General features: G+C 45.8%; 2 protein-coding genes across 4 annotated transcripts in view; both read right to left on the bottom strand.

Moving 5' to 3' along the window:
* The window catches only part of LOC118219295 (mitogen-activated protein kinase 12-like), an 11103-nt gene extending 3005 nt beyond the window's left edge, over positions 1 to 8098 (bottom strand). Inside the window, exons 1-7 of one of the 2 annotated variants that reach the window (XM_035402367.1) lie at positions 7980 to 8098; positions 4592 to 4721; positions 3313 to 3371; positions 2626 to 2737; positions 2109 to 2138; positions 1460 to 1507; positions 462 to 576 (exon numbers count right to left, since the gene is read on the bottom strand). In XM_035402367.1, coding sequence (XP_035258258.1) covers positions 462 to 576; positions 1460 to 1507; positions 2109 to 2138; positions 2626 to 2737; positions 3313 to 3371; positions 4592 to 4721; positions 7980 to 8098 — 613 coding nt within the window. Of the gene's footprint in view, positions 1 to 461; positions 577 to 1459; positions 1508 to 2108; positions 2139 to 2625; positions 2738 to 3312; positions 3372 to 4591; positions 4723 to 7979 lie in introns of those variants that run through there. The other variant, XM_035402368.1, reaches the window with a different exon arrangement.
* Positions 8099 to 9621: 1523 nt separating this feature from the next.
* LOC118219296 (mitogen-activated protein kinase 11-like) lies at positions 9622 to 25895 on the bottom strand. 2 transcript variants are annotated; one of them, XM_035402370.1, is made up of 12 exons: positions 25638 to 25895; positions 17941 to 18070; positions 16385 to 16443; positions 16069 to 16180; positions 15766 to 15795; positions 14314 to 14361; positions 14055 to 14169; positions 13593 to 13664; positions 13120 to 13199; positions 12121 to 12199; positions 11694 to 11867; positions 9622 to 9869 (listed from the first exon to the last, which is right to left on the bottom strand). In XM_035402370.1, the coding sequence occupies exons 1-12, from the start codon at positions 25748 to 25750 to the stop codon at positions 9796 to 9798; spliced, it is 1086 nt and encodes a 361-aa protein (XP_035258261.1). In that variant the 5' UTR covers positions 25751 to 25895; the 3' UTR covers positions 9622 to 9795. The 2 variants fall into 2 exon arrangements, with proteins under 2 accessions (XP_035258261.1, XP_035258262.1); XM_035402371.1 differs by lacking the exon at positions 25638 to 25895 and adding an exon at positions 20331 to 20675.
* Positions 25896 to 27348: the final 1453 nt, after the last annotated feature.

Here is a 27348-nt window from a genome sequence, read left to right as displayed (position 1 = left end):
TGAGGACAGAGAGGGGGCGGGGTCAGAGTGATGACAGAGGTAGAGAGGCAGATGAGGTACATATATGTAAACACATACACACAATAGCTGCAAATTTGCAGTGTATGCATGCAAACCATAAAGTGTCTTGTTATCTGGCTTTGTCTTGTTCCCTTGCTGAGGAGCTGGCTTATTTTAAAATAAAAAACAAATAAATATTTAAATCAATCAGTAAATGACAAAAGCTAAAATCACTGTTATATTTAAAATTAATATTGTAAGTAGGAAAGGACTGTACAGAAAAATACTTCCTTTAAAAAAAAAAAATAGGCATAAGAAGAGCAAAACAGGACTTTGTGCGACCGAAGATCAGTTCACACAACACCAAGACTTCAATGTGAAGTGTAATGACGCAACAGCACCCCCCGGTGGCCGGCATTCGTAAGTGGCGGAGGTGGTGCGCTTGCGCGACGTTGGCTCACCGGTCTGAGTGTAGTGCATCCAGTTGAGGATGACCTCCGGGGCCCGGTACCACCGGGTCACCACGTACCCGGTCATCTCGCTGTCGGCCTGCCGGGCCAGGCCGAAGTCCAGAATCTGCGGACGGAGGGGCGCCATTACGGCTCAACTGAACAAACCCGCGCATTGACTGAGCTACAATGAGTGACTGAGGGCGCATAATCTCTTCTGGCTCGGCAGGAGGAGGCCAAGGGGATTACACTGAGGTTTTCTTGAGTCCATGAAAGGGATTAACAAAGTCAGTCCAAAAATATTTTCCAAACTGCGCTCTACTTTAAGAACTAGGTGAAAAGCCAATATAAAGGTAAACTCCAAACTGAAATCAGTCAGTATAAAGATAAATTCCATAAGGATATCAGTCAGTATAAAGATAAATTCAGCAGTGATATCAGTCAGTATTAAGATAAATTCCACACGGATATCAGTCAGTATAAAGATAAATTCCCCACGGATATCAGTCAGTATAAAGGTAAATTCCGCAGTGACATGAGTCAGTATTAACGTAAATTCTGCAATGATATCAGTCAGTATGAAGGTAAATTCTACAGTGACATCAGTCAGCATAAAGGTAAATTCCATACTGATATCAGGAAGTATGTTTTTACACAGTCATCAGTGTGTGGAACAGCCACGTCATTTAGAGTAACAGAAGTTAGCGTTCAAGTGTTCAAATCCAGACTAGAAGCAGTGCTGGATTCTCTACAGTTCACAGGCCAGTGATAATCTGAAGCCACGGTCATTACCAACTCTCACGTTCTCGTGTTGTGTCCTGGACGACCGATTCGTTTAAGTCAGGTTAATTCGAACCGGGTCAGAACAATACTAGAGCAAGACTGGTCACAGCCTTGCTTTTTCAGGCACATTAGCGTGTGTAGGGTCACCATTAAGCAAAATGGAGTCCTCCGGTGGGATGTTCCCATGGCTGACGGGGTCAGAAGTGTTGATGGGGTGGGGGTCGTACCTTAAGTTCACAGTCTTGGTTGATGGCCAGATTCCCTGGTTTGAGATCCTATGGACACGGAGAGGAGACTATACCAAACGATAACACGCAGGCACACACTGGCACGTGACATCACATCAGGTTTAGACATTTGGCTGAGAACAATCCAGAACAATCCAAACATGCAATCCATCATGCAGGTGGGCATTCAGGTTGAGCACACTGCTCAAGGGTACAATGAGAGCGTGCAGCACTGGGAACAGGAACAGAACCATAGAGCTGCACGGCCAGTTCCCTAACCGCTACGCTACACTGCCGACCCACAGACACACACACACACACACACACACACACACACTCACACATGCAGAGACACAAATGCAAAGGCAAACACACACACGCGTGCCCTGACACACACACGCACGCGTGCACACAAACGCTCACACACGCGTGCACACATAAACGCTCACACACATGCACAAACGCTCAAACATGTGCACAAATGCTCACACACACGCACAGGCTCTCTCACACACAGATGTGTGCGCACTCACACACTCACGCGCACAATTAACTCCTGACGTGACGGACGTGCGGAACCCAACCGGCAATGCAAGCGATCGAGCCCCGCCCCCCGTTCCGCAGAGGTTAAAGGTTAAAGTTCACTCACCCTGTGGATGATTCCAGCTGAGTGGATATACTGAGAGACAGGGAGATAGAGAGAGAGGCGGGGCGATCACAGTCAGAGATTCCCATAGCCACGCCCATTCTTATCGGCATGTACGCAACTATCAATAATATAAAGTATCTGTATAAATACAGTGTCAATGTGTGCATTTATTGGGGGTTGTGTTTGTGTGTGTGTGTGTATGTGTTGTTGTGTGTGTGTCTGTCCACGTCAGGGTACAATTTATTTACATGCATGTGAAAGTATTCTTGGACTTCTGTACACTGGAATTTCAGTGTGTGCTTGTTCTGTGCATGTGAGTTGATGTGTGTGTACGTTTTGTGAAAATGTATGTGCGTAGATGTGTTTGTGTGTACGTGTATGTGTTTGTTGCATGCGTATGTGCCTGTATGTGTGCGTGTACGAGTATGTGCGTATTCGCTGTGTGCTTATGTAGGATGTGTGTTTTGTGCGTGTCTTGATGTGCACGTGTGCGTGTGTATGTGTGTGTATATCTCACCTTGAGTCCCTTCAGCATCTGATAGACCAAGAACTGCACTCTGTCTTCAGAAAGACGTTCCATCTTCATCAACTTCCCCAGGTCCGTGCCCATATACGGCATCACCAGGTAACTGACAAAAGAGACACAGACAGCCTATCACATCTGTGCACGTGCAGGGCGTTGCCAAGTAGCAGACACAGAGAGCCTATCAGGTCTATGCAAATACAGGGCATGACCAGGTAACTGACACTAAATCTGAAAGGAGAACAGTATTTTCACAGACACGGAACATATGAATTCAGCTGCACTCTCAGCCTTGGGAAGCTTCCGGATTGGCTAAAATAGCTAAATAACAGACAAAGAAACTGTCGGCTAAACATAAACTCCAGACAGATTAGACATCCAAAACAGTGTAGAGATTCATTTTAACACAGCAGCACTATGGAAACTATGAGTCGTACATTTTTGTGCCATTTCCTTTTTCAAATTGATTCCGAAATGCAATGAATCTGAAAACAAGGATTCCTCTTTCTGTAAGTCAGTTATTTCACAAACAAGCACACGCGCGCACACACACACACACACACACACACACAAACTACAGCTCTGACCTAATCTTGCAGCCTAGTTCCCAGCAATCAGTTGACCGCTCTGATGTGATGTCATGAGGTGTCATGGGGCGGGGACACACGCACGGATACTCACAAGTCCTGAAACCTGTCCAATGAGAGGGCAGAGGTGAAGACATCCAGCAGTCCAATCACCTGCTCCCCAGCCAATGGGGTATGAAGAAGAAAAAAGGCAGACGCAGAGAGCGGGTCACTCCAAACCAGGCCAATAGGAGCGCACGGTGTTCCTTTGTGTACATTAGGGCATAGGGCGTGGCAGCTCGGCATCAACACAAAGCTATGCCGAAAGTCACGTGGGTCAGGAATACGTGTCACCAGCCTCATGAAAGATCTTAACATCTGAGGTCTGAGGCTTTATTGTCGTGTAATCTACACCACGGTTATCAGTCGCCACGGGCAAAGGTCACCGTGGAAACACGTGACGTGACTGCTGCCATGACAACCGAGTACAACGAGAGGCTTATCACGGGACATGGTGGTTTAGGGAACGGGGCTAAAATTCAAGGGAGTTGCGGGTTCGATTCCCAACTGGGGTGCAGCTATCGTACCCATGAGTAAAGGTACTTAACCTGAACTGCCCAGATTTTTTGTAAATAAATAAATAAATAAAAATGAAGTACAAGCATACAGTAATGTAAGTGCATAGTAATACGGTTGAGTCAAAACTGAGCATGTAATGAGGGTGCAGTCTTAGTGTCAGTATACGTACTGGTGCTGGAGTGTGCAGTAGTTTTGTAGACTGTGCAGTAAAAGCTGCAGTGCTGAGTGTGCAGTAACGGTATAGTGTGTGTAGTGTGCAGTAACACTGTTGAGATTGTAATAACAGAATTGAGAGTGCAGTAACAGTGTTGAGTTTGCAGTAAGAGTGTTGAGTGTGCAGTAACAGTATTGAGTGTGTAATAACAGTATTGAGTGTGCAGTAACAGTATTGAGTCTGCAGTAACAGTGTTGACTGTATAACAGTGTTGAGCATGCAGTAACAGTATTGAGTGTGCAGTAACAATGTTGAGTGTGTAATAACAGTGTTCAGTGTGCAGTAACAGTATTGAGTGTGCAGTAACAATGTTGAGTGTATAATAACAGTGTTGAGTGTGCAGTAACAATGTTGAGTGTGTAATAACAGTGTTCAGTGTGCAGTAACAGTGTTCAATGTGCAGTAACAGTATTGAGTGTGCAGTAACAGTGTTGAGTGTGCAGTAACAGTATTGAGTGTGCAGTAACAATGTTGAGTGTGTAATAACAGTGTTCAGTGTGCAGTAACAGTGTTGAGTGTGCAGTAACAGTGTTGAGTGTGCAGTAAGTGTTGAGTGTGCAGTAACAGTGTTGAGTGTGCAGTAACAGTGTTGAGTGCTCACATTGTCGTGCTTCATGTGCTTGAGCAGACGCAGCTCCCGGTACGCCCGTTTGGCAAACAGCTCCGACTGAAAGGGCCGGTGGAGCTTCTTTATCGCCACGCGCACACCTGTCCTGCGGTCCAACGCCGAACTGGAAACGAGGTCAGAGGTCAAAGGTCGGCCAGTCATCCAGACCAATTACAACAGAGAACTACCTACTGATAAAAAAAAAAATGCAAAAACAAACTGAAAAACAGTAACCAAGGACAGGCGCAACTTCACGTACAGCACATGCTGTTGAAATATTATATTTGTATGCGTGTATTTCATATGTAATACAGGCCTCTCTTTTTGTACGGTTTATAAATCAAGTGCCACCTGCTAAAAAAAACTATGCCTCCACAATTTTGACTGTGGCACAGTTATGCAGATGTGTTTACACGCGAGTACACGTTTTCTCCCACTAAGAACATAAAGGAGACGTTAGGGCTCGTAATCAAAGGTCTCGCAGTTAGTTGTTTGTGCAAGCGATAACCGTAACTCAGGCAGCAGGTCCCGCTCCAAAATGAGCCGTCATCGGTTATACACATAAATTACTGCCGTCGGATCCATTTTTTTTATTATTATGACTGCTGCACAGGAATCTGGTTTAGCCGGCTGAGGAGACTTGCGTTAGGGACTGCGTGCAAATTCCTCTCCCGAAGCTTCATTTAAAAACTTTGAATGGGTGCTAAATTGTTTTACAACCTGGGAGGCGGGAGGGGAGGGGGGTAATTACTGACTGGCATGTTCAGCTACACTACACGGGAAGCACAAATTACTGAACTTGCGACTCGGTTTGTGTCGGCGTGCACTACATAACATCCTTGGCGCTCAAATCTTTCTTGCCTTTCCAGAACTAGTGCAGAATGGAGTTTCGGGACAGCCGAGATATGTGGTCAGTGCCGGGCATTCAAGGATAACAATTAAACTGTTAAAATTTTGCGCAGCTGCATAAATGTGTTGACCTTTCCTGCGACGGTGCATTTTTCGCAGAGTGTAAATGTAATGCGAGACGCAACTTGGAGGGCGAAGAAACGTATTCGTTTCTTAATTCTGGGTAAGGAGCAGGCCCGGTAACTTAAAGGTCATGGGTTCGATTCCCGGGTCAGACACCGCCGTTGTACCCTTGAGCAAAGTACTTAACCCACATTACTTCAGTATGTATCCAGCTGTATAAATGGATGCAATGTGAAATGTTGTGTAAGTCGCTCTGGATAAGAGCGTCTGCTAAATGCATGTAATGTAATGTTATGTAAAGTAATTTATTTGCAAAACGAAACAAGCAGTCTACACAAACAAAAAAGAAGCGAACAAATTGGGTGTGATCATAATCCCTCAGAGGCATATGAAGGAATCTTGCCAATACAAGACAAACAATTGAAAGCGACAATAAATGCAAGCTTACTGGTATATTCAATACAGTGCATTCAATACAGACACAACAGCGGTGTCATATTACATTTCACCGTTTAGGCAAACACAAGTTGTTTTAATTGTTTGACAACAATGTAAATATAATATATAACAAGCTGTGAATAAAATGAAAAGGGAAAACATAGAATTATATCCAAGTATGTACTCATCTTCTTACTTGATGAACTTGCTGTTGTGTTATTGGTCTGTAACTTGAGTGCTACCATGTGCTTAATTTGCACTATGCCCCAAAGAGCTCAATGAAGAATTCTTTGAACTGATGTCAGAACTTGTGGTTTATTTAAAGGACAATATTTGGGTAAAACCAGTAAAGTTATGGTGAAAACTATCCACAGTTATTAATCTTATAATTATTAATCTTGCAATACCTTAAAGCATTATTTTTGGCAAAATAAACAAGAAATGGTCATAATCTTTTCCAATTTTCCTAAAATGTGGAAAAATCGTTTTAGTTTTAGATTCATACATAACTTTTGAGATTTGTCAGTTGAAAGTAGGAATATTATAATACTTTTCATTGTTCTGCCTTCTTCATCAACATAAAGACAATACATACAGACACAATCATGGTGTCATTAAATCTAACTTTGCGTTTTGCCAAAAACTGAGTAATATTAACAAATCACTATTTTTACTGATTAATAATTGAGTGTGCTTAATCCACGAAAGTATAATATTGAAAATGTAAAACATTAAAGTTTCCAACTCTCTAGTACTTAATGCCAAATACTATGTTTTGTGAATTCACGTAAATTACGTTTTGAAATTCCAACAATTAAATTTGTATCACTCCGAAAACTCCAAAGATTTATACCTTGCAAAATGAAGGATGCTTTCATGCGTATTAATCTTGTCACCTAGCGAGGTAAATAAAAAAAACAAGGCTTTTGCATGGCCGCAACAACATTGGTGCATCCACTTAGAGCATTGTTCGACATCCGATTCACAGCTATAGCCACACACACAACGAAAATGTCACAAATGTCACATCCAAAAAAGTCTGGTAGGTGGAGCTACGAGCTGTCCTTAAATACTTCGGCGAAACAAGTATGTTGAAACAGGAGCGACGGCATCACCGTTGGACTGAACCCGTTCTGACACGCACAGGCACTGCATTTGCCAATAACAACTTTCCAGACACGCAGGCACAGGGTAGTGTTTATTAATGGATCTTTTTCGTTGGTGCCGTATTGGTGCCACATATTCACTGATTTGAAAATTATACGTCTGGCTCACTCAGTTCTCCGAGGCAAATGCATCAGATCCACAGAGCATCTGCGCAGCACTGATTAAAAAAAGTGTCAACCCGGAAAACTACTTCGCCTTTTGTAGTTTCCTGTCCTTCGAGGATACAAGACTAGATTAGGGCCGATGGCACGATAGAATCACGCTAAATATATGTGTGTCCTCCGTACGGATAATGTGCTGCCTTGTCCTCTCTCGATGCACACAATAAAGCCAACGGGAGTTCTTTGTTAAGGCGGTGCGCTACTTTACAAAGGGAAATAGATCACATTGAACAGATTGAGAGGGGGAAGCGTATGAGGCGTGAGAGAAAATGAACAAGGGGGGATTTTTTCATTGAAACAAGGTCTGGAGAAATCCCTCAAATTTCTACCATGTTTTTCCGTCGTAGCCTATAGGCAATCCCAACCGAACCCATATCGCCGTGTTGACGGAAGTGTTTTCGCAACCTCCTGTCGACTAAAACTCTATTCACCTCTTTTGTTACCTTGCGAGATTTCGCCTACACAATGGACTCTCTTATTTAGAGGTCCCATAACCCACAGCAAATTCCATTTTACATAGATGAAGTAGTCTAAATCCACGGTTTTTCTCAGATCACTGATATATTCAGTATGTTATCACGCCGGCTACATACCAAGACTACGCATTACAACAGGAGCACTAACGATACTAAAGAGAAACTCACCATACTGTGCCGTACGCCCCCGTGCCCACCTGCTTCAGATCTCTGTACCGTTCGGGAACCTCCCAAGCAGTTTTATTCACTTCCTGACTGTAAAATCCCGCTCTGGTCCGGCTCGACATGTCGATTCCGAATCTGCCAATTTGGGTCGCAGACTTTTTCCTTCTTCTCGGCTCAAACACGCATAGCCCCCTCTGCAAGCTTTCTCTCTCGCGCACCCTCTCTCTCTCTCTCTCTCTCTTTCTCTCTCTCTCTCTCACACACACACACACGCACACACACTCCCTTGGTGAATGCGCAGCACGTCCCCTTTCTCTTTGGTCGCCTGCGTGCACTCCGCCCTGCCTTACTGAAAGGGTAGGTGACCTTTGCGTATTGCCCGGCGGAGTTTTCAGTTTCTCCCCCCCCTATAAGAGGAGGTAGATCCAGAGGAACTATGGGGGTAAAGACGCGAAAACACTGGCCCAGTGCAGTTTGCAGCGAGTTTGATTGCGTGTATGCACAAGCACGTGTGCGTTAACGGACACCTGAAATGAGAAACATGTAATTATTCTTAGTAAAAAAAAAAAAAATCCGCCCATGCGAATTTATAGCCTGTACAGCATTTTACAGCTCCCTGATACGAGTTATTTCATAAAGCGTTAGCACACTTACTTTTATTTGAAATTGTAAAGACGTGCTATAGTCCGCCTTACTTCAGTCCTACATTACAGGTGTGCGAGAAAAAAACTCATTGTTATAATAAAATATATTTCTGGTGAATTACTCTAGACCCTTTAACAATTAAGCACCTTAATTTATATGATTTTACGATAATACGATTTTAAATTGTATAACAGCTAGAACTCATCCCCATGATCAGATTGAAGTGACACAAACGTTTAATACAACCATGAAAAATATAGAGGTCCAACGAAAAGGAGAAAACCATTACAAGACCACTTATCAGAGGTTTGGAAGTTTGGTTTTTATTGAGGTCGGAGAGGAAACATGCGAACAGACTCAGGTGAGCCTTAACAAACCGGAAGACAGCGCTGGACGTCGGCTAGCATTTTACAAAAGACATGCGAGAACACCGTGGGGGAGAGGAAAGGGAGAGAGGCACGCACAAACACTAATCTCTCACTCAAAACACATACATACACTGGACGCCGTGGTGACACACTGGAGACGCGCCTAGTGGAATGGCGCACTGCACCGTCATTTGTTTGATGACGCATTCTGGAATTGATGGCTCTTGCGGGACTCGTCTTGGGGCTAAACCTGGACTAAATGCACTCAACTTGACAGACAGGACTGGTTCCGCCTTCCCCCCTCAGGCCCCGCCCATAGTCTCACCTGTGATAACACATTAGTGTGCTATAATATTGGTCCATGTACTGACGTTGGCCTCCTGCATTCCATTTCGTGTCAAGACATCACGTATTGCCTAGAGAGCCACTCTGTTGGGTGAAAGGAGAACCGGTCACCTCACATAGAAAACTCATCAGTTCATCCTGAAGCTGTACGAAATGTCAGCGCTTGCACTGGGAGTCCTGGCACAACCAACGCAAATAAATCCTCGGGTTCGAACAAGGGTCCCCATCAACACTCTCTCGACGTAAGGTTAGAAAAACAGAAAAGGGGCAGGGGGCCGGGGAGGGGCGGGGGGGGGGGGGGGGGTGGGGTTTGGGGGTCATGCGCCTACAGGACAGGGAGTCTTCTCTGTTTGGTTGGCAGTCTCTCCCAAGACCCCACACTGACAGACAGACAGACACGGGGAGGGCGGTCCCTCCCGGGGAGTGGGCGGGGCAGCGGTGAAAGGGGGCGGGGCATCGGCTCATTGCTCCGCCTGCAGGCTGTCCTTCTTACTGCCGGGAGGCTTGAAGCTGTTGACCTCCTCGAACACCAACTCTGCGGAGAGAGGGAGGGAGAGAGGAAGAGAAAGGGGGGGGGGGGGTTTAGGGGGGGAACGTGGAGGACGACAGGAACACTTAGGGCGCGCTCACGGAAAAAGGGGCGCCATTTTGGACGAGCGACACTCCTCTCCTTCGCGAACTCTGGCAGAACACGGGCCTGCGTTAAGGTGAGCCGGGCTGCGCCGCGAGGGCGCTGAACCTCTCGGCGTTGAGGCCCGGGAAGACAAACCGCGTTCAGGTTCAGGGCGTGTTCAGGCCTGCTTTTCGAGCCTCCGGGGAAGGCCTCACATTCCTCACCCCGCCCCCCGCAGGTAGGGGGTTAAGAATGGCAGAGGCTGTGACGAAAATCCGCGAGCGCGTTCCGCGGCAACCTGAAGGCCGGCGTGTTCGTGGGGGGGTCCCCCCCCCCTTAGACAGGCTCGAGCACGGTGCTGACTTTGCACTTTTTGGCCGCGGGCGTGCGTGCGCGCGTCGCCCTCCTCGCACAGTCGCCGCGCGGAGTCGGGCTATTTTGTGGCTCAGGGCCTTTCGTTTAAAAAAACGCCAGTCAGGAGGGGCGGGGTGGGGGCGTGTCTGAGGCTCGTCCGTTAAAAAAGGCCGACCGCTCTCTCTCTCTCTCTCTCTCTCTCTCTCTCGAGCGAACTGTGTGACCACGTCAAGCCCCTGTGTCAAACCGCCGCGCTCCGAAAGTGGCGCGGAAGGGACGGATGTGTGACTGCATTAACCCCCCAGAGGGAAACTGAAAGGAAAAAAAAACCTTATCAGCCGCCGGAGAGACAAAGAAACCACGAAAGGGTGGGACACTCTAGTGCTCTGAGCCCAAGGGAGCGTCTGAAAACTCCCTCCCTTCCCGGAACAGGACCAGCTCGCCACGGATTTATCACACCCGAGTGTGATAAATCAACGACTGTGAGGGAACCGGAGGCACATTTTGTTTAATGGGCGAGGGGACGTGCTGGCAGACCCCTTGAACGGAGATCAGGGGGGGCATATCTGTAAAAGCTCACCTGCCGGTTTTCACTGCTAAAGCAGCACAGTCAGCCAGGCGCTGTAAACAAACAAAAAAAAAACGGACAAAAAAACGCGCACACACAGTGTACGCTGCCGCCAGCCGTGTTCAACACAGCTTTCTGCTCTGTAAAAGTCATGAAGGGCATCAAGTAAATTCTAAAAAGGTACTTAATTTCATCAATGTTGCTTTTACGATAATAAATAATAATAATAATAACATTAACAATGGCCTGCATTTATATAACGCTTTTTCAAACTGAAACTTAACCACCACCAATGTGCACCACTCAATTGGGAGATGCACGGCAGCCATTTTTTTTAACCAAAACGCTCACCACAGTGATTTCTTTAAGGGAAGAAACATTTCCGGAATGGGGGGTGACCGAAAAGGTGACTAGATCCAAGAACCAAAACAGCGATGCCATTTCCTATTTCCACATCGAAAATGCCGCACGTGTGTTGCCGGGTTACAGGTTTCTTCTCCTACCCTCTCTGAAGGGCATGAAAACAACGGCAGGGCCTACCTAACCCTCGTTCGCCTTTCGCGCCGAGCGGGAAGCCGCGTAAAATTAAACCTTTTACGCTCGCAGCCGCATACGTTTGACCGCTCAGTGCTTGGCGCCATTCTTACAGGATTCTTATCGTGCCATATTTATTTATACGCTTGATTTTATTAGTTTTTTTAACCGTTCGCGCCTTCCCTTGTCAGGCTGTCGAAGAGTGCAGCAGGCCCTGTCCGACACGGGGTGGGAAACGGCCGGAGAAAGACGGTTCGAGGCGCTTCCGGAGGAGGGCGTCGGCCGCTCACCCTTCCACTCCTCCAGGGTGCGGTCCTTGCTCTCCAGGGTCTGGTCGTAGGGCGGGGCCTCGGGCTCGTCGTCGGGGTCGTGGTACTGGGAGAAGTAGGGGTGCGCCAGCGCCTCGGCGGCCGTCACGCGCCCGTCGCAGTCCAGCACCAGCATCCGCTTCAGCAGGTCCACCGCTGAGACGCGCAGGAAATGACATCACGGGGACGGCAGGAAGGAAAGGAAAAAAACTGGTCAGCAATTGAATTTATTCTTGATATACCTAGTACATAGCTGCATGTTCAGTAGAATGTATACATAAATGACGAAAGCCTGGCGGCCATTATAGGACTTTTCATATCTTGCCGCCAAGTGTGTGAGTCTTGAGCCTTCAGTGCTACTGCTGTCTCTCTTACTCCACACATATAACGGTCACATGACCTTCCTCACCCGATGGATTTGCTCCTCTGAAGATTTTTTCCAGGTCCTGCTGGGGCATATAAGGAAGGGATTGGATGTACTTCTGAGCCTGAAAGAGGGAAAAAACAACAAAGTTGATTGGTGATTGGTGGATGCTTACAGGCAAAGCTTCCTGGCTCCCATGTAGGTATTGGTCAGAAAGTGTCCCCCAATCACGATCAGTCTAACTCTCCAGGTTGTTAACAATATGCTCTGTGATTGGTGGAGCAGTTCAACTGTCCTTACAGAGAAGCATTGTGACATCAGAGTGACATGCCCTGATTACCCTGCATTTATTCATGCTCAGTTGAATAACTGACGCAGAGCGATGCAATATTCATGCTGATGTCCTTCCATGGTCTTCCATCTCCCTGCCCCCATCAATCTGGGTCATGTCTCATGTCGGCCTGACTAATTCACTCTTCTTGTTGCCATCTCCCTTTCTTTTTTGGCTCAATCCAAAGGGCCTTTACAACCCCATGTAGGGTTTAGGATGTAGGGCCTATACAACCCCATCTCAGTGTAGGGTTTAGGGGTTAGGGCCTACACAACCCCATCTCAGTGTAGGGTTTAGGGGTTAGGGCCTACACAATCCCATCGCAGTGTAGGGTTTAGGGGTAAGGGCCTACACAATCCCTTCGCAGTGTATGGTTTAGGAGTAAGGGCCTACACAACCCCATCACAGTGTAGGGCTTAGGGGTTTGGGGGTTGGGGGTTTGGGGTTACGGTGGTGTTAGGAGTCACAGGTGGGTTGGGCCCTTCTCTCTTTATATTTCTCTCTCTCTCTCTTTTATAATACGCTGGCAGAGTTGCAGCAGCATAGCCAGTTTCTGCTGTAGCCCATGCTGCGTAGGAGACTGCAAAACCAGGTCACGCAATAATTTTTCTTATGCTGCACAGTCATTCTCTCTCTCTCCCCCTCACTCTCTCTCTTTCTCTCTCCCCCCCCCGTTCTCCCCCCACACTGTCTCCCCCCCCCCTCTCTCTCACATGTTCAGAGGAGATCTTCTTCAACAACTCAGGGCTAGGGGTGCCCACCACCTCCATGATCCTTTTCAGCTGGTCAATGTCTGAGAGGGAGTGAAGGTCCAACAGCGTACACACACGTACACAAACACACACGCATGCACACAGATATGTACACACACTCACAGACACACACACTCACTATCACTACACACACACACACACAATCTCAGTACACACTCAATCACTATACCAGGGTTGGGGTCAAATAATCATTTTGGAAGAGATTCCAAATCAATCAGTGACCTGGAACTGGAAGTGGAATTCAAAAACCTCCAGGATGCGGAATTTCAGTTTGAATTGAAATGACATGAAGTGCCATTTAATTCAAAGACTTTCAAATAAATTCTATTCATTTATAGGAAAGTCCCGTTTTGACAAATATGCCACGGCCAGCTTCCAGCTTCAAAAAACGCCTCTCTCTTTATGAAGGATACAATCGTTGCCAGGAAACAGGACCTTCCCCTTCAGTAGCTCTCCCATGATGCACCCCACAGACCAGATATCCACTGAAAAACAGACAGTAGTAATCTATCACCGATACGGAGCCATTTCATCTGTAATTTTTTTTTTTAGTATCAGTACACAGTTACCTGTCTGGTTGTAGTATTAGTACACAGTTACCTGTCTGGTTGTTATATTAGTACACAGTTACCTGTCTGGTTGTAGTATTAGTACACAGTCACCTGTCTGGTTGTAGTATTAGTACACAGTCACCTGTCTGGTTGTAGTATCAGTACACAGTTACCTGTCTGGTTGTTATATTAGTGCACAGTTACCTGTCTGGTTGTAGTATTAGTACACAGTTACCTGTCTGGTTGTAGTATTAGTACAGTCACCTGTCTGGTTGTAGTATTAGTACACAGTTACCTGTCTGGTTGTAGTATTAGTACAGTCACCTGTCTGGTTGTAGTGCATCCAGTTGAGCATGATCTCAGGTGCTCTGTACCAGCGAGTCGCCACGTATCCTGTCATCTCGTCATCCGTTTGTCTGGCCAATCCAAAGTCCAGGATCTGAGAGAGAGGGAAACAGACTGTTCAGGGGCTGGAGCTTGCAGTTTTTATAATAATAACAATAATAAAAACAACAACAAAACATTATCATTATTATTATTATTATTATTATTATTATGCAGAAAGCTAGCCTGCTGGTCCTACCCTCAGCTCACAGTCTTCGTTCACCGCCACGTTGCTTGGCTTCAGGTCCTGTGGAACACACACACACAGACACACAGACACACAGACACACAGACACAGACACAGACACAGACACACAGGCACAGACACAGGCACAGGCACAGGCACAGGCACGCGGACGCGCACGCACACGCACACGCACACGCACACGCACACACACAGACAGACAGACAGACAGACAGACACACACACACACACAGACAGACAGACAGACAGACAAAGGTCAGGACCAAAAATCCAGATCTGGGGAATGGCAAGCTAAAAAATCCAAAAATATATCGGAGTGCAGGCACAGTGTATTCCAGTCCCGCATGAGTGGCAAAACAAAGCACACCTATATATACAGACCTGCGCTCAAACACACAGACAAGTATACATACACGCATACAATCGCACAAACACAAAACCATACACACACAGAGCCATGTAGACACACACACACACACACACGGATATCCATAAGCATATACAGTTCACTCAGGTACACAAACACACATGCTCACACACACACAAACACACGTATGCGCATACACAAACGTACGCACACCCGCGGAAACTCCTGAACTTCTACACGCGTACACACACACACACACAGTCCCGTTGCACGCTCGCATCCACTGCTGCCCCTTCCGGAAATCAAATATACACAAAATATATTGAGTGTGGCATTCCGTCCGTGGGAGAGGCGGATTGGTCTCGGCTGCCCCTGGCTGGAGGAGAGAGCGCACGCACATGGGTCGTGTTAACTAATCAGCCCGGGTGCGTAAAGGTGTGCTTCTCTCCGCAGTCTGGGGGCCAAGATCGGGACGAGGTGCCGAAAGTGCAAGTTTTTCGTTTAGTTTCTTTTCAGTTTCGTTCGCCGGAGCACAACGGACAAAGCGAACCGGCGCTGAAGTGGCAGGAGGAGCGGGCCTGCCGAAAGGCTGCCCAGCAACGAGCGGGGAACTAAAAAAAAAAAAACTGCCGCTCAGTTTTGCTTTCTTTTGCCGCTGTTATTTTGAGTTTGTCGTTTCAGTTCACTGTTTTTCGCCTGGAACCCACGAGGGACGATGGGTGACAGTGTTTGTTTATTTCATTTCATGTCTGTGTGGGAGCGGTCTCTCCCTCCTCTCCCTGCGGTGTTTCCCCCGAAACTGCCGCATCTCCCTCCCAGGGGTGCCACGCTGGCGTGTGACAAATACATCAGCACTGTAGAATGGATGGGCACATATACAAATTTTGGCCACTTTCATATATTTCTTAATTATATTTTCCTAAAGCTCCACACATTGACAATATATTGCTATGTATATTCCTGTTCCGTAAGGGATGTGACATAAAATAAAGGCTCGGTCAGAAAGCCCCCCCCCCACCCCACTCATTTTCAGGGTAATACAGGAAGTGAAACCCGCGAAGCAGGAAGTGGGAACTCACTCTGTGGATCAGTCCGGCTGAATGAATGTACTGTGGGGGTCAAAGGGGACAGAGAGTGAGAGAGAGGTCAGCAACGCATCCGGTCGCGTCTCGAAAGGGACCTCCGTCCGCATTTCCTTTTCCGAAGACTTTGCATGCATTTTCACTTGGAAAAACAAATTTAAAAAATCCCACATATTTTAAATAAAAGTCATTCATTTAAATCGACCAAGAGATCAGTAGAAGCAAGAATTAAAATGGCGGGTAGTTCCCGGGATGGAGTTTTAACGTGTCTGTTCTGATGGCTAAATGAGGGCAGCTCACCTTGAGGCCTCTTAGTAGCTGATAAATGAGAAACTGCACGTGCTCGTCCGAGAGGCGCTGGAACTTCACTATGTTGTTGAGGTCCGCCCCCATCAGATTGGTCACCAGGTAACTGAGAAAGAGGGAGGGGAGGGTTACCGCCAAAGATGGTGAGGCGACACGACAAGATGCAAATGTTCGCTTCCGTGTTATCGAAGAACGGCTTTGGGAAGTTCTAGCCCGACTGCAGTCAGTCAGGAAATGTACTGGACAAGTAATTTTTTTTTTGTACTTTCTGGTACTTTTTGTTCATTCTCCGAAACCCATAGTCACTCACACTTCATTGAAGTCCTCCAGGGAAGTGGCAGGAGAGAAGACGTCTAGCAGCCCTATTACCTGGGGACAGAACAGCGCGTTTAGCACGTTAGCACGTTTAGCACGTGGCCTCTCGCTCGCAACAACAACATCGCTCCCGCAGCGCGTCACCGTGGTACAGTATGTGCGGACTGTGGCGGCGTCATCGGTGGTATGCGTGCCGCGTCACACAGGGGAATGCAGAGAGATCTGTGGCGTTCATTTCCCGCCACTCTCTGGCCAGACAGACATTTGCCGTCGTGGTTTCGCTGTCATCATAGCTGTAGGTTCTTTTTTTTTTACATACTTTCATGATTTTGGTTAAATGGCTCATTTTCTTGGGATTCATGTTCGTCTCCGAGGGAGCGAACTGCCGAAAAAGCCCAGCAGTGCACGAGTGCTGCAGCGTAGCAAATACTCCGCTACTGTTTCAATATGGCGCACTACTGCAGTGATATTATATGTTACTGTTGTGTTATGTTACATTAATGTGGTGTTACGTTACAGGAGTATTATCTTACTGAAGTGATACTGTACATTACTGCAGTCATACTGAACGTTACTGTGGTGCTGCTGTACGTTACTGTGGTGATATAGAATGTTACTATGGTGACAGTATGTTGCTGTGGTGCTGCTGTACGTTACTGTGGTGACATAGAATGTTACTATGGTGACAATATGTTGCTGTGGTGATACTGTACGTTACTGTGGTGGTATAGTATGTTACTGTGGTGACAATATGTTGCTGTGGTGATAATGTACGTTACTGTGGTGATATTACATGTTACTGTGGTGACGTACGTTAGCGGTGAAGCTGTACGTTACTGTGGTGACAGTATGCTACTGTGGTGCTGCTGTACGTTACTGTGGTGATATTATACATTACTGTGGTGATATAGTATGTTACTGTGGTGACAGTATGCTACTGTGGTGCTGCTGTACGTTACTGTGGTGATATTATACATTACTGTGGTGATATAGTATGTTACTGTGGTGATATTACATGTTACTGTGGTGACAGTATGCTACTGTGGTGCTGCTGTACGTTACTGTGGTGATATTATACATTACTGTGGTGATATAGTATGTTACTGTGGTGATATTACATGTTACTGTGGTGACAGTATGCTGCTGTGGTGCTGCTGTACGTTACTGTGGTGATATTATACATTATTGTGGTGATATAGTATGTTACTGTGGTGATATTACATGTTACTGTGGTGACAGTATGCTACTGTGGTGCTGCTGTACGTTACTCCGGTGATATTATACATTACTGTGGTGATATAGTATGTTACTGTGGTGATATTACATGTTACTCTGGTGACAGTATGCTACTGTGGCGCTGCTGTACGTTACTCTGGTGACAGTATGCTACTGTGGTGCTGCTGTACGTTACTGTGGTGATATTATACATTACTGTGGTGACAGTATGCTACTGTGGCGCTGCTGTACGTTAGCGGCGGCGCTGTACGTTACTGTGGTGACAGTATGCTACTGTGGTGCTGCTGTACGTTAGCGGCGGCGCTGCACGCTCACATTCTCGTGCTTCATGTGCTTGAGGAGGCGCAGCTCCCTGTAGGAGCGCCGGCTGTGGATGAGGGACTGGAAGGGCCGGGAAAGCTTCTTCACCGCCACCTTCTGACGCAGATGCACATCATACGCTGAGCTGCAGGGGGAGAGGGGGAGAGAGAGGGGGAGAGAGACAGGGAGAGAGGGAGAGAGAGAGAGAGAGAGGGGGAGAGAGAGTGAGTGAGAGAGAGAGAGAGAGAGAGGGAGAGAGAGAGAGAGTGAGAGAGAGAGAGGGAGGGAGAGACTGAGAGAGAGTGAGAGAGTGAGAGAGAGAGAGAGAGAGATGGAGAGGGAGAGACAGAGAGAGAGACAGAGAGAGAGATAAGAGAAGTGGCAGACACACTCAAGTGTGTTGTCTCCAAGCATAATTGCAACCCCTGACTTGTAACAAGCTGTTAATTTTTCTTAATTACAAACTTAATGTGTCAAGGCCACGATTGTGTCAGAAATAACAATGCGTGCCATGAAGAAGAAATCTGCCAAACTCACAGGACAGGAGGCCCTCTCCTTGATCTCAGTGGGGACCATGTTTGAGAACCTGTCGAATTATTTTGGTCCTGACAGCCAATGGCCAGGAAAACAGGACATGCTCGGCTCAGAAATAAATGAACCCCCAATTAGCATATCCAGTTAAAAACTAACTGTGCAGTAATGCGAGTTCAGTTCTAATATAAAACTTGACACAGTACACTTAAAGAAGAAGAACACAAACAACCTAAAAGTGAAATTGGAAACGGGATTCTGCAGATATCTAACGAGTGTCTTGTTTTCCTCTCAACTCCCTGATTACCTTTGGCCACCAATTAGCTGGGAACCTGGATCAATAGTTTCAGTCTGGAAAGATCTATTAAAAATTCCTCACATTGTGTGTGTGTACGCTGATATTGTTCCAGCAGAGCCCAATTTATTAGGATTGATCGACTTTTTAAATTGAAAATTGATCTGGATCTGACATTTCTTAACAAGTTACCTGCTCCAGATTTTTTTTCCCCTTCAACTTATTTCTTTATTTTTTGTTCACATTACGATTCACAGCCATCTAGCAGATGCTCCTATCCAGAGTGACTCTCACTGCAAACACTGCGAGTGCAAAGATCAGCGATTGAACAGTGGTAATTCCCCATAGGGGAGGTACACCCCCAAGCAGCAACAAGTGCAAGAAGCCCATAACATCAAGCGTAAGAACTGTCTGCCCCTGTTGCTCACCAGGGTGGTCAAGACTGCATTGGACCCCTTTCCGCTATGACCAATTTGAATAGCAAATTCTTCCCGATTTGAAATTCAATCTATATTTATAAATTATTAGGCAAAAACGAAAAACGGGTTGAGAATAACCTTTACTTTGGGGTGTGATTAAGGTAACGAAGTTCAAACAAAATAAATCTTTCTCCCTTGTACATAGAATTTTATGTAGATAACTACTGGGTTATAAATAAATAAATAAATATATATATTATATATTTTTACATATTAACGCAAATAATGAATCGAATTAAAATGGTTTCATATGAATCACAATCTATAATAAACAGTGAAACTGTTGCACCATGTTTTGGGAAACAGGTCTTATCATTAAGTTGCAACGCTGCAACAGACCTGCCACAAAAAGATAACTCCCGATCCTACAAACACACACACACACACACACACACACACACACACACACACACACACACACACACACACACACACACACACACACACACACACACACACACACACACACACACACACACACACACACACACACACACACACACACACACACACACACAGTCGAGACACTGGGGAAGTAATCTCTGGGAGTAACTGCTAGGCCAACTGATAATGTTAGTGCTGTTATGTCACAACTATTGTGCACTGTTGATGTTCCATTGAAAACACTTTTGTGCTGAACAGATAAAGCTGTTTGAGAGAGACGGATGGGGTGATGGGAGAGCATAAGAAGAAAAGAAAAGGGAAAGCAATGAGGAGGAGAGGAAGCAGGTGAAAGCAAACAGACTGAGCGGGGAGGGAGCGAGCAAATAAATATTCCGAATGACAATATTTTTGGTCAATAGTTCATGAAAGAATTTCAAAAGTTAAAATTTTACACAGGCTCGTACCCATAAGCTGAAGATTTGACGTGATCTCAGTTTTCTTACAGAGGTGTATTTAGCCCACGCAGAGCGGTAGTTTGGAACCAGTTCGAAGAGAAATAGGAATATACTCACATAAATATTTCCTAGAATGTCTTTCCCATAGGCCTACGTGGAAAAAATATGCTAATTTTGACCTGAATACAGAGGAAGCGGTAGAAAGAGTTAAAACAGAGAGGGGTTCGGTCGATAGTAATAAAACAAACGTTAAAAGCTCACATTGCCGTTGGTGCAAATCTGTAGGACGCGTGTGCTGGACGGACGCCACAGAAAAGCACCTGTTCCTTCCACCCTGGCCGTCAGACAAGGGAAATTTCCACTTCTCCTTGACAGAATGCAGGTCCCTTTCTTGCGCGCATTCCTGCATTCTGCCAGACATACTTCCTTACACGGACTTCAGTTTCACCGGCTGGCAGCTAATTACACATCGACCTCCGAGCGCCCGTCATCTCGAGTTCCCCGGTTCTCTGGCCGCAGTCCCTACGAGGCTACCGTACCTGAGACGTGCGTTTCACGAGCACATTTCTACGCGAACGCGACGGACAGTGGAGCTGGAGGGAAGCGGTTTCATAGGAAACGGAAGGCTTTTATGTGTATCTACCCGTTAGTCTTTCCTCATCCTTTTTGTTACCTGAATCTGCATGCATGTCATATAGATTGACCTGTTGAGGCAGAGGTGTCAGATTTCAGATTACCTTTGAATGGCATATAAAAGGCTTTGCAGTGTGGAATAATACTGAATGTACAGTCCCTTCCGAAAGTTTGCACTTTCCCATTAAGTATCATTTTGCTGTCAAAGTCAAATTAAAATGCATCTGAATGGTGTTTTTCTTTGACTGTCTTACAAGCATAATGTCAAATATAATGTGAAAATGAAATTACGTATTTGGATGTCTTCAGAGTTACACACACAAAAAAATAATAATTCATAAGTATTCACCTTAATGACCTACATTGGGCAAGATCTATTCCAGTTTCTTGAGTAGACCCTGGGGGTCCTTGAAGGCATAAATATAATACCTTTTTTAAAAAAAGTAACCATTTTAACGTGTGATGGGGGTCCCCTGGATACATTTGAGCCTGGTGTGGGGGTCTATGGATCAGAAAAGGTTGAAAACCCCAGTGCTAAATACTTTAATCAGGAGGCAGCATCCCGCCATGAGACTGCTTTTTCGCAGGGGTGACTGGGAAGCCTGTAGCCACCCAGAGCAAGATGAGCGGAACCAAATACAGGCAAATCATTTCAGGAGAGAGCCGTTTCAGTCCACAAGAGACCTGCGTTTAGGGCAAAGACACACGTTCCAGCAGGACTACGGCCCAAATTATGTGGCAGAAACTCCAAAGGAATGGCTTACAAACGAGAAGCTCTGTGTTTTGGAAGGGCCCAAACCGGAGCCCAGACTTGAGTCCTGTTTGAAAATCTGCGGAATGCCGTCTCTGTCAGTGTTCTCAATCTAGCTCGACAGAGTTGGAGCAAATGTGCACGGAGGAACGTGAGAAAATTCCAAAATCTACACGCGCAAAGCCCAAACAAACGTACCTGAGAACAGCTGTAATTGCTGCCATTTACAATGTATTGAGTCGGGGAGGGGGGGGGGGGTTAATACTTTTGTAAATTAAAAATGTATGCTGTTCATCAAATGTATTTTTGTATAATAAATATGTTGAATTTATTGTGTTGGTGGGGGGGGGCTTTCACAACATTACATTTTTAAGGTGTAACAGGATGAAAATGAGAAAGTTGGGGGGGGGGGGGTGAACGCTTTCTGAAGGTGCTGCACTGCCTCTTGACGGCATTTCGACCTTCTATGCAGGCACGGGCGTCGATCTGACTCAGAGGATTGGACCAAATCGAATTCCGGACTGCGGGCTCGCCTTCGCGCCCGGCTGAGTGACTGCGGATGGTTCCGGAAACGTTATTGACGCAGACGCGAAAACTTCGCCCTCGGAGACAAACGGAGGAGAATCGGCCATTACGATTGTATCAGATTTCTTCATGCAGTCTGTTGAAGGGTGGGTCAGTCTGCACATGCTTCCTCTCTGTATTCACCTAATATGTATATATTCTTATTTATTCTACTAATGCACTATTATTTCTCATTATTTATTGTATTCCTCTTTAGTATTATTTATTCTGTTTTATTTATAGCTTTACTTCTACTCGATGGGTAAATTACAGCATGCTTAGCTGAAGTTAAACCTCAGGTTTAAACCCCTATACCACAGAACTGCATTCCAACTGGAACAACCAGTCCTTATTCCACAGATTGTTCCAGTTGTAATGCAGTTCTGCGGTCTAGAGGTTTTAAACCTGATGTTTAAACTCCAACTAAGCTTGCTGCAATTGACCCTTTATTATTAGTATTATTAGATCTGGCTCAATTGGCTAAACAGTCTATTACATGCCAATGAGAGAAATTTCAATAGCACATTGAATCTAATTTTTTCCAGGTTCTTTGGGTAATGTCACGGACATTTCTTCTGCTAATATACGTTGAATACCTATGCAGAAGACCCGTGGATCAGCGTTGCCTAGGATTCCAATGCACGTCCAGGTCAGAGGTCAACATTTCCCCCAGACACGGGAACCGCTCTTCTGGGAAAATTTTGCCTGAGTGCACAGCAACGTGAGAAAACGCGTATATCTGAATGTGTGAGCGTGTGTGAATGTGCGTATTTACGTGTGTGTGTGTATGTGAGAGAGAGAGGGGGAAGGAGGGAGAGGGAGAGAGAGCTGGAAAGGCAGACCCTGAACCCGTTTCCACTTTGCACTATTCTAACCTCAGGCAGTCAGTCCCAGGAGGATGAGCCAATGGAGAGGGGTGCAGAAAATTGGGTCTGAGCCCCTATCCCGTCCCCACCGGCATTAACACCCCTCCCCCTTCAGCTCCCCAACCCCCACCCCCCCCGCTCAATCAATCTTAGTCACACAGCCCTGCACAGGGGGAGGGGCTATTGTCACCATGTCAACAAGGCAGATCTGAGCTAGCATGCGCATGAATGTGTGTGTGTGTGTGTGTGCGTGCATGAATTTGTGTGCATGTGTGTGTGTGGCAGCGGTAATGACAGCGGGTCCGCATATGGACCACCAGAACAAGCCAAAAGCACTCTACTGCTACAGCCAGAGTAAATAATAATCTTGTCTCTGTATATGAATGGTTGCCGATCCTGTTTATGGAGGATACATAAACATTTACATTTCCTGTGTTTGACTGTCATGGACTATTTACTAATTAATCCAATTAATTAATGAATTAGTTAAAGCCTTGAGGCCAGCACCCTGTATTTGGCTTGATATTTTAATTCACCTGCATGAAAATAATAATGTAGCTAGGCCCAAACAGGTCTATTGTATCAGAGATGTTGTCAGTTAATGGAAGCTCATTTTAACCCTAAGAGTATCCATTAATGCAGCCTAATTTCATGTCTATGAACATAATTTGATCACTACTGCCCCTCCTTTTCCCGTCACCTTTCACACATTAATCTATCAGGTATAGTTATTTATATACAAGCGAAAGTCTAAACTAGCCTATATGTATTTACATACGGGTGTATTTATATAAATATGATACAAATGGTTACACGCTTCGGAAACGGTACTGCACAGATTGATTACATTTAACTTGAAGGTGCAGCCGCCCAGTCTAGCAAAAGTGCATGCCGACACCACTTTGTCGGTTCATAAACATGGTTAATTATTTAAAGATTCTGATGCAAAATAAACACAGCGTCCGGGCAACCACTCTCTAATTGCGGCCTTAATTTCCTGAAAGGGCAAAACAACGTTACAGCCCGATCAATCTCTTTCTCGTAAAGACCTGCTCGGTTAAACTCTCATTCCGATTTCATATCTTCATATTTACGATCTCATGTGAGCCTATCTGAGCCTTAACCGGCAGAAATTATATACTAAAATGCCCCCCGAAACGTTTCTTTACAGTACGGGTAAAATGGTGCATGGGTATGTTACTTCGCAGGTGGCACAGATGAACCATACAAAAAAGGTGAACAGTCCGTATTACATATGAAATACAAACACGCAAATACGTAGGCCAGTTTCAAGCACGTACATTTCACATTCTACCATCCACTGTTAACTTGCCAAAAAAGTATGTTTTGCTATTATCTAATTTTGATTCCCGCATTCGCATCCAGGGGGATGTGGCCAGTTACCTGGGCGACTGATTAAGCTACACCGCTTATAGGTACGCCTTTTATAAAGGAATATACTGCCTCTGCCTCGCATAAACATGAGGAAGTCAGTCGGGCCAGGGAGGATGGATCGCAGCAGCATGGAGGACTTCACCTCACTGACAGAGAGGTTGGCCTACACAAAAGCACTACATACAGTACACACACACACACACGCACACATACATACATAGCCTATATGTGGTTAATTTGATGACATAGTCCGAGTTTGTAAATTAATCTCTTCCACTTTAATGAGAACGAAGATGTTCTGGGAGAGATGACAGCTGAGCGATTCGCGTTAACCCAGAGGCTTCGCTGGCTGACTGAGCGGCTGGCGGCCCGAGCACAAGGCGACACTGCACAATGCCAGACTGTGTAGACCCTCAATACACCCAACGCGCGCAGGTAAACACATACTGAACCGCAGACAGAAGAACTGTGATAAACCCCGACGATAAGATCGCTCTCTCTGTGTAGGCGCATTCAATCAAGCACACACGGGGCGTTTGCCTGAACCAAGTATGCTAACGAATTTACGCAGTATTCTTTCGGCCACAAACGTAAGTTCACCAAGAGTAACATAAAGCTGCGCGTGATATATATTTAAAATCCGCCTTTGGGAATGAATGACAACAACAAGCGCAACGCCACTTAGAATAACCCCCACCACTATAACTGAACCTGGCCGGGACAGAAAAAAAAAGAAAAAAAGTGGCAGTAATATCCCGACTGATGTATAGGCTACGTCGTCTGGTCGCCTAGCCCTGCAGTTACGCGCGGTGTCCGTACGGGACATGCGGGCGGTTTCAGTCACGACAAGCTGAGGCCCCACGAGGTGTGAGTCTCACAGATCCGGACGCATGAGTCACGGCGCCACCCTCTTCGACAGCGGGGAACAGGAAACAAGGCAGACGGAATCAGCCGAATCCCATGATAAGAGCTATAAAAATCCTCAATCGTCTCATGCTGCAGACGCTGCCTCCGCCTCTTTTGATAGTGAACTGATGAAACACAACTGCGATATAATAATAATAATAATAATAATAATGTTTCAATTACTTTGCTGTAATGCAATTATAAAATGAATGAAGATAAGTGTGATGCAACATATATAAGGCATAATTTATCATAGTTATTACTGTTGTTGTTGTTATAATAATAATTATTACACTATTTAAAAGATATGCATTAAATGCTGTGTCACAACTATTTCCAGTACAGACAGTGCAATAATATGAAGGCTGCGAAACATACAGCCATTGTGCAGCATTGTAGCCTTAAGGCTAGGTCTGGCTCCTTGCAGCCTCGCCCCTCTCTCGCGCAACTCACCACACGGAGCCGTAGGCCCCCGAGCCCACTGGCGTCAGGTTCTGGTACCGTTCGGGAACCTCCCAGACCGTCTTGTTCAGCTCCTGGCGATAGTAGCCCGATCTGGCGGACATTATTTCCCCGCAGAGCGCTGCCAGGGCCGGCCACAGCTCCACGCAGTCAGCGGCAAGCGGAGACTCGGCACTCCGACGGAGTGCAGTAATCGCTGGGTATCGGGCGCCGGCCGGCTTTCTCGACTTGTGTCTTTTTCCTCTATCTACACTGGGAACACGGTGGGGGTGGGGGTGGGGGTGGGGGGTGGGGGGGGGACCGCGATGTCGGTGGAGGAGGAGGGAGCTCATTTTTCATTCTGTGCACGGAGCACTGGGGGTGGAAGAGGGGGATGGGGTATGATTTCAGTGCGAGCGAATTTAAATAAGTGACTCCTTGTCCGTTATCCTGGAAAATACACCTTTTGATTCCCCCTCATTGTGTGGCGCCTTAGTATTAGAATTAATGGATACAATGTTGCAGATAGGGATGACGATGGCGACTTATTCGAACTGTAGGCCTATACAAATAGTCTGAATACAGGCTTAGTCAAATTAAATATTGTCATTGCGGCAACGCAAAAGGCGAACCTGCGCATAGATCCCAGGGTTAATCATTCTTGCATTCGGCAATTCCTGAAATCGTGTTTGACGGTGTTATTGTTCCTTTTGCCGCGTTTGGATTAGTCATGTTAATTACGATCTCTATCACACAAAGGCCCCATTTACAAAGCGAAGCGCATCAAATTAAAGGTCCATTAGATGCATTTTAAACTGGGTAAATGACGCACAATCAGACAAGTTAAAGTAAAGTCAAATAGCAGAGAGCTAAGGTGTAGGCTATCGCTCGTATAGTATTTGTGGCCAAAATAAACTTTTAATGAAAAGGGACTTGACTCGTGGAAACTTAGGGCCAAATGCCGGCAAACGCGAATGGCACCGTTTGGTCAAATAGCGACCCCCCCTTTTCCAAGCGTTAAATTATGACGAGTTTGTTAATTCTGATATTTCTAAGTATAATATCAGAGCGATATAATTTCAGACTACCACTTTTTTGTCAATTTCCAAAATAAGATTTCCAATGTGAGTTACTCTGTTCTGCACGGCCCATAAATGAATTTGGATACAAACGGGGACAGTTTTTTGTGTTATGCATTTCTACTGATTACAGTAATTTCCCTGCAGAAATGCTCGGCTACTCATTCCCAGTGTTTAGATTGGAATGTAGCAGTCTCACAGTACATACAATTCACCAGCAGATGGTGGCATAACGCTATACATCTACTTTTACCCAACGCCTTGAAGTACAGTTCACCGAGTGCACTTTGGGTTTTCACAACAAAAGCACGTTTTTTCAGATCTTCCATATTATGTTCCATGTGATAAAACGGAAAAAATGTCATTGTGCAGTCACACGAGTTTTACTCAAAACATACTCACGGCACTGTTTTATAGCAAAATAACAAGCTCATCACGGGGGGTTTCCCAATCCTGGTCTTGGAATCTCCTGCACCTGTTCATTTTCTTCCCGTCCAACTTCTTGACCAGAACAGCCGAGGCTATTTACATAATTTTTCAAGCGTTGATAAGAAAAGCATACCTTGAAAAACAAGCATATTTTCCAAAATTTTGTTCAACGCAAGATCTTTGTCTCAGTATTCAGGTGCCCACATATTCAGCAT

Source organism: Anguilla anguilla, chromosome 19 (genome assembly GCF_013347855.1).
Source record: "Anguilla anguilla isolate fAngAng1 chromosome 19, fAngAng1.pri, whole genome shotgun sequence".
Taxonomy (NCBI): domain Eukaryota; kingdom Metazoa; phylum Chordata; class Actinopteri; order Anguilliformes; family Anguillidae; genus Anguilla; species Anguilla anguilla.
Note: the sequence above shows the minus strand (reverse complement) of the source record. Positions and strands in the feature narration are given on the sequence as shown.

What these genes read in the sequence shown, in the direction of transcription:
- LOC118219296 (XM_035402370.1), bottom strand. Translation starts at nt 25,750, where the DNA reads ATGTCCGCCAGATCGGGCTACTATCGCCAGGAGCTGAACAAGACGGTC. An exon ending in CAGAGGAGCAAATCCATCGG is followed by an intron (nt 11,868 to 12,120) that starts GTGAGGAAGGTC and finishes TGCGCGTCTCAG; the next exon opens with CGGTGGACCTGCTGAAGCGG. An exon ending in CACCCTGGAGGAGTGGAAGG is followed by an intron (nt 9,870 to 11,693) that starts GTGAGCGGCCGA and finishes CTCTCTCCGCAG; the next exon opens with AGTTGGTGTTCGAGGAGGTC.